General features: G+C 45.4%; 1 protein-coding gene across 1 annotated transcript; it reads right to left on the bottom strand.

Moving 5' to 3' along the window:
* Positions 1–1,481: 1,481 nt before the first annotated feature.
* On the bottom strand, positions 1,482–2,643 carry LOC124655676 (cytosolic sulfotransferase 7-like). The gene has a single exon (XM_047194534.1). The coding sequence runs from the start codon at positions 2,641–2,643 to the stop codon at positions 1,537–1,539; it is 1,107 nt and encodes a 368-aa protein (XP_047050490.1). The 3' UTR covers positions 1,482–1,536.
* Positions 2,644–12,210: the final 9,567 nt, after the last annotated feature.

Here is a 12,210-nt window from a genome sequence, read left to right as displayed (position 1 = left end):
TCAAGGCCGGGAAGAAGGAAGTCGAAGCCCGGCGAGAGGATGGAGGGGCATGCCATGCTGCACAACGACTACTTCGCCGACGGGGCAACACATGCCGACAATTTTCGGCGCCGGTACAGGATGAGCAAGGGCCTGTTCATGAATATCCTCCACGGCGTTCGAGAGTTCGACCCCTACTTCAAGCTCAAGCTCGACGCTCGTAGGCGTTCTCGGGTTCTCATCCATTCGAAGTGCACCGCCGCCATGAGGATGCTTGCATACGGAGCACCTGCCGATACACGGGACGACTACCTTCGCATGAGTGAGTCTACTGCCATTGAGTGCATGTACAAGTTTTGCCGAGCTGTGGTGGGAAAGTTTGGCAAATACTACTTGAGAGGGCCAAGCGAGGAAGAGAGCGCAAGGATCATGGCACAAAATGCTGCCGGAGGATTTCCTGGAATGCTTGGAAGCATCGATTGCATGCACTCGGGCATGGAAGAACTGCCCGTTTGCTTGGCAAGGTATATACAAAGGGCGTCATGGATATTGCGAGTGTGGTGCTTGAAGGCTGTGGCAGATTATGACCTGTGGATTTGGCATTCTTTCTTTGGCATGGCGGGATCACACAATGACATCAACGTGTTGCGGCGGTCTCCGGTGTTCGGCAGACTAGTGGAAGGGCATGCTCCACCATGCAACTATGAGATCAATGGCCACCAATATACCAAAGGCTATTATCTAGCCGATGGTATATATCCAAAATGGGCCACTTTTGTCAAAACAATCTCGAATCCATCGAGTCCGAAGAATTCTCACTTTGCTACGCGACAGGAGGCTTGCAGGAAGGATGTCGAGCGGGCATTTGGTGTGCTTCAAGCACAATTTGCCATTGTCCGGTACCCTGCTCTAAGCTGATCTCACGACCAAATGTGGGAGGTGATGCGGGCTTGTGTGATCATGCACAACATGATCATCGAGGATGACCGCAAGAATCATGTTAGGTCACATGTTGGTCCCTATGAGTGTCAAGGACCTCTCGCGGAGGTTGATCATGAGGTGCCTGCGGATTTTGCTCGATTTTGTGGTCATGCACGCGAGAGATCCGTGACGACAATGTGCATGAGCAACTTCAAGCTGATCTCGTTGAGCATTTGTGGAGGATCAAAGGAAATACCGTGGCACCTTGATGTATCATCTAGCCCTTTTTATTATATTTGATTACTTGTTTTATTGTTTGTTGTAATTTAATTTGAAAACAATCCTCGAAAACATTTTTTTTTCATATGCTACATTTGATATAAATGGTTTATGTGTTAAAAAAATTATTTTAAATGTTTGGGGGCGGCGTTTGGGGGACGCGCGGTGGAGCCGCGTCACACGCAGCAGCTGAACAAAACACGTCCTCCAAACGCTCAATCCGGCGCGCTTTGGGGGACGGTTTGGGGGACGCGACTGGAGATGCTCTAACTGTGTCTCGGGGCGCAATTTACATCGAATTATTGTACTGCGGATATATCATTTCGACGTTTGGAACGCTCGCAGCTGTGTCACTCACTAGTCACTACCACCAGTGGTGAGACGTCGCTCGTCAGAGTTGATAAACTGGCAAAAGCTAAATCCAGAGCCCCGGAGCGCGTCCTCCATGGCCTGGTCCACCATCTTCCCCATCTCCGGCGACATGTGGCTGCTCCAGTCTCCGGCCACTCCCTTCCGGAAGAAAGCGTCGCTCCTGATGCCCGACGTGTTCCGCCGCCCGCTCCTGTTGGCCTCCATGTTCTTGAGCTTCTCCAGGCTACACAGCTCAACGATCTGATCCACCACCCGTCCAGCCACCTCTTCCTCGGAGAAGGCGCAGCCCATGAACTCCGCCATCCTCCTCAGGTTCCCTGCAGGGTCACGCAGCATCTCCTCGTACGTGAGGAACAACACATTGGCAGCAACGGCGGGACTCGTGGCGGCGCGGCGGCTCGCCTCCCAGTACTCGAGCACGTGCCGCCACTGCGGGCCGTAGAAGCACCGCCCCTCGCGGAAGAGCTCGAGCGCCTCCGAGAGCGTGAAGGACTCGGTGTCAACTCCGAGGCTCGCCGACGCGCCCCTGGTGAAGAGCCACGAGGATACCAGCGCGTCCTTGGGGTCCCTGCAGACGTACACGATCCGGTTGTTGGCGGCGAGGACGCGCGGGGGGAGGAGGGAGTAGGGGAGGTGCGTGGCGAGCACGCGCGGGGACGGGAGCGCCTCGAGCTCGGCCACGGCGGCGTCCATTCCATCGTCGGTCCTGCCCGCGAGCGCGGCGCCGACCTCGACGAACCGGACCAGGTCGTGCGGGTTGCTGCGGCGGAGCGGGTGGTCGCCGGATGACGGCGGGTGCGCGGCGCGGTGGGCGATGGCGAACGCGAGGGCCTTGAGCCAGGTCGTGCCGGACTTGGGGAAGCTGGCGAGGAGGACGTCGTCGGGCCTCGGCACGAAGCCGGCGTGCAGCGCCGGGATGCCGCGCAGCAGCACCGCCTCCGGCAGCCAGAAGCCACTGTATTGGCGCAGCGCGAACGGCGAGCACCGCGTCTCCAGCGGAAGCGCCGGTACCAGGTCGGCCATCCCGGCGTACGTCGGCGCCGCCGCGGACGCGTCTTCCGGTGGCCCGTCCTCGCGGGAGGAAGAAGCCATCGCCGGCGTGTGCCGTATGCTCTGCTGCCGCAGCACAGTTAGACAAGCACAAGTGTGTATAACGCACGTGCCCTTATGTATACTCTGCTGGTTGTCTCGCCGCGCATTATAAGGACGCGAGGTGAGAGGGCGAGCTTGATCACCACGCATGTGGACTGATGGAGCCATGGTGAAGGCGTTTGCTGGTGGAGTTGTCCTTCCTGCCAAAACAATGAGATAGAAAGTGATGAATTCACCAGCATGATGATGACTTATTGAGAAGGTGTGCTGTCATCTTCTCACTCGTAAGGTGGAAGCACATTACTCTTGTTTTTTTTTTTTCAAGCCTAACATCAAAAATGTATATTTAAGAAAAATAAGATTAGGGACACATATCGACCATTTATCGAAGGTGACTTTGTTTCCGACGGTCTAAATAGCCGAGCTGCCAATCATCATGATTTAAGAGCATCTCTAGTCGTCCTCAATGACCTAACGGACATGAAATTGGTGCTGGATCCTGATCATCCCAATATCTCTCTTCTACCCGCCACGCCCCAATATAACTGCTATCACTCCCACGTGTCCTTGCCCCATATGGACCGACTCGGAAGCGCAGACATAGCTGACAAAGTGGTGGTCCATACTTGTCATACACACAAACACCCATCAGCTTAAATTAATTGCAGCGTGACTAGCCGATTAGCTTTAATTAAGAGAAGGTGGTTCCCAGGTGGGAGTATATAGGTCTCCACCACCGAAGAAGATTAAGGAGGAAGAGGGGCGCCGGTTGGCGGACCCGCAGGAACATTTGACGATGCACGACCCTGGTGACCCGAACGACGAGTCAAGGCTCAACATGGCCCTATGCAAGTCACACGACGATGTGACGGCGGCTCCGCGGCCGTTTGAGGTGTTCCGTGTGCGAGAGCGGCCACTTCGTCGACCTCGACGACGATGACTAGAACCACAGCTGCAATGTCAGAGATGGCCATCGCGAAGGCACCAGCGGCGGAAAAGACGACAACAAAAGCACTGGTGGCGGCGGTATAGGTGGCACCGAACTGGACTACAACATGTTCCACCGCTCGGCTGGATTAGGGCCTGATAAGTTTTTAAGTATATTTTCGTTCAAATCTGTACAAATTCTTAAAGACTAAATGTAATTCACCGGTTTGTTTTGAATTCAAATATGGAAGCAACTAGTGCCGACGCTTTTAAACCCACTAACTGACGCTGCTACCGGACGACGGGGTATTGGGTGTGCCGCTGAAGATGCTACGTCGATCTGCTGGTGGAGTTGTCCTCCACAAAAGCTGAAGAGAAACAGTTGGATCGAGAAGCCGTACTGTTGAATCATTTTGACGGAAGAAAATTATGGTACGGATATGCTCCGCCTGAGCCCTGGGGGACCTTGCATTATTGTCCTTCTGCTGGAGTCGCTGAAGTATTTGCATGTCTACAAGGCGTGATATCTGTCGCCGCAACCACTGCATGCCTAGGCTCACGATTTAGCTAGGCCGGTGGAAGCAAATCTTCCATCTCATGTATGCGTAAACTCACGAATTAATACATCCCTAATCCCTAAATTAAAAACAAAAGCGTTGAAGCTGATCATCGAAGCTCCATCCACAGCAGTGTTTGCACCGACGAGCCCTAGAATTAAACAGTTTTCTATGCGTCATGAGGTTATAGCACCAGCCACCATCGATAAGTGAAAGACGTGACAACAAAAGAAAACATCATAAACGAGTAATGCCAACAAGTGAGGACGAGAACACAATTCAAGTCCCTATTATGGCATTTGTTGGCACACCATATTCTAGACTATACTCCACAAATCGAAGCGAATTTTTGGGACCTAGGTTCAGTGGATCCTGATTAAACTTAACCGACCACTAAGTTACATAGTTAACCAACCTCTAAGTTACAAGATTTTCGGGAAGGTGCAGTTTCCTATAGACTATTCATCTAAAACTTGTGATTTTTGCCTAACCTACATATTTTCAAATTTAGATATAAAAATTAGCATGCACATATATCCGGTACTAAAACCTCCACGAATCGGTACTAAAGGTGCCTCCACGTGGGCACGGAGGAGCCCGCAGGGCTGGAGACCTTTGGTACCGGTTCGTAACACGAACCTTACTTACCCGTGGTCAAACTTCCCAGTCGGTCACCCATCCTCACACTACTCCAACACTAGCACGCTTAACTTCCTAGTTCCTTTCCGTTCCACTTCCAAGTGCTTCAAGCGCATGTTGTTGATAGGAGTATCATATCAATCCTATTAACATGTTGGTCGATGTCACACTTCTTTATTGTTTAAATTCTAAATAAATTTTTTAATAAACAAAAATAATGATGCAATAATAATGTTGTCTAAATAAATAAAATTAATTTTTATATTTGTATTATGTTTAGTTATTTTTTTTTTGCCAAACCTAAAACCTGAAAATTTGAAAATATTATAATTTGCTAAAAGTAATAGTAGTATTCTGGGATTCAAAAAATCTTATAATTATTAATTCAAATTTTAAAAAATTAAAAAGTATATAAAATTCTAAATTTCTGGAAAAACTAAAATGTTCCTGCTTTCATATTTTCATTTAGAATTTTGAGAATCTAAAAATTGTCTAACCGGGTAAACCCCGGTGAATTCGGATGTAACTTTTTCCCACGAACATTTTGATATATTATACGTTTTTTTCCGACGTCGTATGCAAAAGTTAATGCGGTTTTACCATTTTCAAACTTTTTTTGCAAAAAAATTCAAAAATCGAATTTCTTAATTTCACCGAATAGTAGGTTGCATAACATCTAAGAATCTGAAAACATTTTATTTTTTGAATTTTTTATCATTTTCATTTGTATTTTACAAAGCAAAAAAGGCGATCCACGAGGGGAGGGGGGGTGGTGGAGGTGCGTGGTCAACCGGAAAACCTTTAGTATTATGTATACTATTCACAAAATCAACTGTGTGTTCAGTGGTCTCTTATATACCACATGGTGTATGTGGTGAGCAACCTAAACAAATAAAAAAAAGTGGTCTCTTATATATTACCGTAAACAATTATGATGAGCAAATGATTGGTTTTTGAAAATTTACCTTTTCGAACTTTGTACAGCTATTCTATCTATCAAAATGCATGAATTCGTCAGTTCCGGGCTTCCTAGTTTTGTGCTCTTGAATTATGTAGTGAATATGTGAGAAGTTGGTTTCGGGTAGGAAGATGATTTGATGCACCATCTACTATTTGTGAGTATTCAACAATAGCGTAACACCGGCAATTGTCCATTTATCTAGTTACATGTTTATGTCTACACATTATCCTATAATACATATTTATGCATACTAAAGGTCTACCCTTTAGTACCGGTTTGTGTCACGAACCGGTACTAAAGGTTTTCGGGCTAACGCTAACCCTTTAGTACCGGTTCGTGTCACGAATCGGTACTAAAGGTCCTTTGGAACCGGTACTAAAGGCCTGAGCAGTGGAACCGGTACTAATGCACCCTTTAGTACCGGTTCGTAAGGAAACCGGTACTAAAGGCCTGGATGGAAGCCCCTTTTTCTACTAGTGATACTCTACACGCAAAAAAAATATTTAGAATTTTTAGTGGTCCAAAAATACGGATATTGAGATGCTACAGTAACTCAGGTTCCATTCATTGAACCCATGTTCCAACACGTATTTTCGTCCACAAATCCATTTGTTGGCACTACATATATTCTAAAATATCCTGTTAGTTACAACCATGCTAGACCATTATGGCATTGTACTCCACAAATCTCTGTTATGATATTTTTTATACTCTACCTACTAAAACCCTTTATGAATATATTTAAATATACTAAAAATACATGAAAAAATGCATTAATACATCTAAGTGCCACAAGCTATTCAGTAGAACAGACTTTAAAATATTTTTATGCTGAGCTGGTGCCTAGACGGCCCCAAAGGAATTTGAAAAATAACATATCCTTGGCACAAATAGAGTTCTCATCTCACACTATATATGTGTAACGAAAGAGGTTTTGATTTTATAACTATTAATATGTATAGTGAAGTTGGTATAAACAAAAATAAGATGCTATATTTATGATTCAAATGATCTATGAATAAGTAAAAGTATTTAGTATAAATGGATGTTCAAGTTTATTTTTTATTTGTTGTAGGTCACACTAAATGTTAGGAATAGCCTCGCAAGGAGTTCAAGTTTATACCGCGCCACCAAAGTCTCACATATGGTGAAACAAGGAAGAAAGGTCGCCGTGTTCAAAATAAACATGTAGCTCATAATGATACAGAAAAACTTAGCTCATAGTAATTCACATAAATTTATATAGTGTATATTGTAGTCTCACCGTTCGTGAGAAGATGGTGGAGGTGATGGAGGATTTCATGGCGGCGATGAAGAAGACGGCGGCATCATTGGAGGCGATCAAATCCACAACTGACGACTCCTAGTCCATCCTCAAGGAGCTCGTGGCTTGGAAGCCACTTGGATCCAAGCAGGTCAGGTAGGCTAGCTAGGCCGCTCAGGCAAACTACTCGAGCAACATTTTAATTGGTGGGCTAACTAAACCACTCGGACAACTTCGGTGCTTTTCGACCACATTTTTTCCAAACTCCACTTAACCTTGTTGTCGACGACAAACTAAACGGGGAGGAGAGCAACTGCATCTCCAAGATTCTCACGCGCACTATGGCCCTGCCCGCTGCCTCTCCCTCCGCAACATCATTCTCATCTGTGACGTCTATGCCAAGCTTGATGGCTGGTTCCGGTCGCCCGCCCTAGATGGCCTTGAGGAGCTCGAGTTCACTTACTCCGATGATCGTGACCTCTACTGCCCCCTCGGCTAAAACATTCTCTGCGATTTTCCCGAGATAAATTCTACTGCGACGCTGATTCTCCCCCATCTGAAGCAGCTCAAGCTCTACGAAGTCACCATACTGTGATGACCCAGCGTACCACTGCATGGTGTAGTACACAAGTCGTTGACATAACACAAGTGAAACACCGTTCCACTCATATTACATCTCTCAGAGTGATACAACAGAAACATATGCGAGTCCAAGGTATGTCTATAGAAGTACACACGAGCTGTTTACATAAGATCAACACAACCTCCTACTTTACTCGTGAGGTAAAACTTCAAATAAAGCTCCAGAAGAACGACTCGTAGTCTATCTTATTGCTAACTCAAGTTCAAGAGCTACTTGGCTTGCTATAGAAATCTAGCTACTTAGGTGCTATGATTAGGGAAAGGTTCCCTTCTATTACTAGTCTAAGTTTCCACTCTAGCTGATGCAGAAGTTGACTCCATTGACTTCTTTGATTGGATTCTTCATCTTGTTGCAGTTGACTCCTTTGTCTTCGAGTTCCACGGTAGTTTCTCCTTCGGTGCCTTGATCTAAAAAAGGGGTTCAAATGGGATAGAATGAGTACGAGCGTACTCAGCAAGTTCATATTAGAAAATAGGTGTATCATGCACTAGCTACAGCCATAGACCAGAAAGTCATAGGCCAATGCAAGTTTTCATAAACATTTCTTCAAAAGGTTTATTTTATTTTGAAAACTATGCCCGTCAGTCTTCACAGGTTGACTAGAACTTCATGGAGTTCCTTTCCTGCCGCGTTCGCAATTCCCTTCCCAGAACAGGGAGTGACAGTCACAATTCAGTATCCTCTGCAGAGGTGCGTTACTTTTCCCATAAGAGACCTTATCCTTGTTGCCAACCAGGCGACATCTTTCCCGTCCATACTTCCTTTGGTGTGAGGCCAGGTGTAAGATCCAAGTCCACACCGCCTTCTCCGCGACTGCAAACCCACCCTTTTGTCCGACCCTACACCCCCAGTAGACTTCTCACGATAATACGGCTTTACTCACGGTGTACTCCGGACAATCCATCATAGATCGTAGAGCTTATCATCACTAATGGATGGGGATTTAAAAGGCTATCCCAACCTATTGCGGCAGTGCCTCCAACATCCCGCCAGCTCTACCAATCCGTTGGCGTGCATGATGCGTGTAGTTGACACGTCCATTGGGAACCCCAAGAGGAAGGTGTGATGCGCACAGCGGCAAGTTTCCCTCAGTAAGAAACCAAGGTTTAATCGAACCAGTAGGAGTCAAGAAGCACGTTGAAGGTTGATGGCGGCGGGATGTAGTGCGGCGCAACACCGGAGATTCCGGCGCCAATGTGGAACTCGCACAACACAACCAAAGTACTTTGCCCCAACGAAACAAGTGAGGTTGTCAATCTCACCGGCTTGCTGTAACAAAGGATTAACCGTATTGTGTGGAAGATGATTGTTTGCGGAGAAAACGATAAAACAAGTATTGCAGCAGATTTGTATTTCGAGTATTAAAAGAATGGACCGGGGTCCACAGTTCACTAGAGGTGTCTCTCCCATAAGATAAAAGCATGTTGGGTGAACAAATTACGGTCGGGCAATTGACAAATAGAGAGGGCATAACAATGCACATACATGACATGATAAGTATAGTGAGATTTAATTGGGCATTACGACAAAGTACATAGACCGCCATCCAACTGCATCTATGCCTAAAAAGTCCACCTTCAGGTTATCATCCGAACCCCCTCCAGTATTAAGTTGCAAAGCAACAGACAATTGCATTAAATATGGTGCGTAATATAATCAACAACTACATCCTCGGACATAGCGCCAATGTTTTATCCCTAGTGGCAATAGCACAACACAACCTTAGAACTTTCTGTCACTGTCCCAGGTGTCAATGCAGGCATGAACCCACTATCGAGCATAAATACTCCCTCTTGGAGTTAAAAGTAAAAACTTGGCCCGAGCCTCTACTAGAAACGGAGAGCATGCAAGATCATAAACAACACATGTGTAATAACTTGATAATTAACATGACATGGTATTCTCTATCCATCGGATCCCGCCAAACACAACATATAGAATTACAGATAGATGATCTTGATCATGTTAGGCAGCTCACAAGATCCAACAATGAAGCACAATGAGGAGAAGACAACCATCTAGCTACTGCTATGGACCCATAGTCCAGGGTGAACTACTCACTCATCACTCCGGAGGCGACCATGGCGGTGTAGAGTCCTCCGGGAGATGAATCCCCTCTCCGGCAGGGCGCCGGAGGAGATCTCCAGAATCCCCCGAGATGGGATCGGCGGCGGCGGCGTCTCTGTAAGGTTTTCCGTATCGTGGTTTTTCGCCTCAGGGGTTTCGCGACGGAGGCTTTAAGTAGGCGGAAGGGCAGAGTCGGGGGCCAGACGAGGGGCCACACCATAGGGCGGCGCGGGCCCCCACGGGCCGCGCCGCCACGTGGTGTCGCCACCTCGTGGCCCCACTTCGTGTGTTCTTCGGTCTTCACGGAAGCTCCGTGGAAAAATAGGCCCCCGGGTCTTCGTTTCGTCCAATTCCGAGAATATTTCGTTACTAGGATTTCGAAACCAAAAACAGCCAGAAAACGAGAACTGGCACTTCGGCATCTTGTTAATAGGTTAGTTCCAGAAAATGCACGAATATGACATAAAGTGTGCATAAAACATGTAGGTATCATCAATAATATGGCATAGAACATAAGAAATTATCGATACATCGAAGACGTATCAAGCATCCCCAAGCTTAGTTACGCTCGTCCCGAGCGGTGTAAAACGATAACAAAGATAATTTACGAAGTGATATGCCATCATAACCTTGATCATACTATTTGTAAACATATGTAGTGGATGCAGCGATCAAAACAATGGTAATGACATGAGTAAACAGGTGAATCATATAGCAAAGACTTTTCATGAATAGTACTTCAAGACAAGTATTAATAAGTCTTGCATAAGAGTTAACTCATAAAGCAATAAATCAAAGTAAAGGCATTGAAGCAACACAAAGGAAGATTAAGTTTCAGCGGTTGCTTTCAACTTGTAACATGTATATCTCATGGATAATTGTCAACATAGAGTAATATAACAAGTACAATATGCAAGTATGTAGGAATCAATGCACAGTTCACACAAGTGTTTGCTTCTTGAGGTAGAGAGAAATAGGTGAACTGACTCAACATAAAAGTAAAGAGAATGGTCCTTCAAAGAGGAAAGCATCGATTGCTATATTTGTGCTAGAGCTTTTATTTTGAAAACATGAAACAATTTTGTCAACGGTAGTAATAAAGCATATGAGTTATGTACATTATATCTTACAAGTTGCAAGTCTCATGCATAGTATACTACTAGTGCCCGCACCTTGTCCTAATTAACTTGGACTACCGGATCTTTGCAATGCACATGTTTTGACCAAGTGTCACAATGGGGTACCTCCATGCCGCCTGTACAAAGGTCTAAGGAGAAAGCTCGCATTTTGGATTTCTCGCTTTTGATTATTCTCAACTTAGACATCCATACCTGGGACAACATGGACAACGGATAATGGACTCCTCTTTAATGCATAAGCATGTGGCAACAATTATTATTCTCATATGAGATTGAGGATATATGTCCAAACTGAAACTTCCACCATGAATCATGGCTTTAGTTAGCGGCCCAAAGTTCTTCTCTAACAATATGCATGCTCCAACCATGAAGGTGGTAGATCTCTCTTGCTTCGCGACAAGACGGACATGCATAGCAACTCACATGATATCCAACAAAGAATAGTTGATGGCGTCCCCGAAACATGGTTATCGCTCAACAAGCAACTTAATAAGAGATAAAGTGCATAAGTACATATTCAATACTACAACGAGCTTTTAAGCTATTTGTCCCATGAGCTATATATTGCAAAGGTGAATGATGGAATTTTAAAGGTAGCACTCAAGCAATTTACTTTGGAATGGCGGATAAATACCATGTAGTAGGTAGGTATGGTGGACACAAATGGCATAGTGGTTGGCTCAAGTATTTGGGATGCATGAGAAGTATTCCCTCTCGATACAAGGTTTAGGCTAGCAAGGTTATTTGAAACAAACACAAGGATGAACGGTATAGCAAAACTCACATAAAAGACATATGGTAAACATTATAAGACTCCATACCGTCTTCCTTGTTGTTCAAAACTCAATACTAGATGTTATCTAGACTCTAGAGAAACCAAATATGCAAACCAAATTAGCAAGCTCTAAGTATTTCTTCATTAATGGGTGCAAAGTATATGATGCAAGAGCTTAAACATGAGCACAACAATTGCCAAGTATCAAATTATCCAAGACATTTTAGAGTTACTACATGTATCATTTTCCAATTCCAACCATATAACAATTTAACGAAGATGAAACTTCGCCATGAATACTATGAGTAGAGCCTAAGGACATATTTGTCCATATGCTACAGCGGAGCGTGTCTCTCTCCCATAAAGTGAATGCTAGGATCCATTTTATTCAAACAAAACAAAAACAAAAACAAACCGACGTTCCAAGCAAAGTGCATAAGATGTGACGGAATAAAAATATAGTTTCAGGGGAGGAACTCGATAATGTTGTCGATGAAGAAGGGGATGCCTTGGGCATCCCCAAGCTTAGACGCTTGAGTCTTCTTAATATATGCAGGGGTGAACCACCGGGGCATCCCCAAGCTTAGAAGCTTTC

The sequence above is a fragment of the Lolium rigidum genome, chromosome 5, assembly GCF_022539505.1.
Source record: "Lolium rigidum isolate FL_2022 chromosome 5, APGP_CSIRO_Lrig_0.1, whole genome shotgun sequence".
NCBI lineage: Eukaryota > Viridiplantae > Streptophyta > Magnoliopsida > Poales > Poaceae > Lolium > Lolium rigidum.
This window is presented reverse-complemented; position numbering and strand designations above follow the sequence as displayed.

What these genes read in the sequence shown, in the direction of transcription:
- LOC124655676 (XM_047194534.1), bottom strand. Translation starts at nt 2,643, where the DNA reads ATGGCTTCTTCCTCCCGCGAGGACGGGCCACCGGAAGACGCGTCCGCG.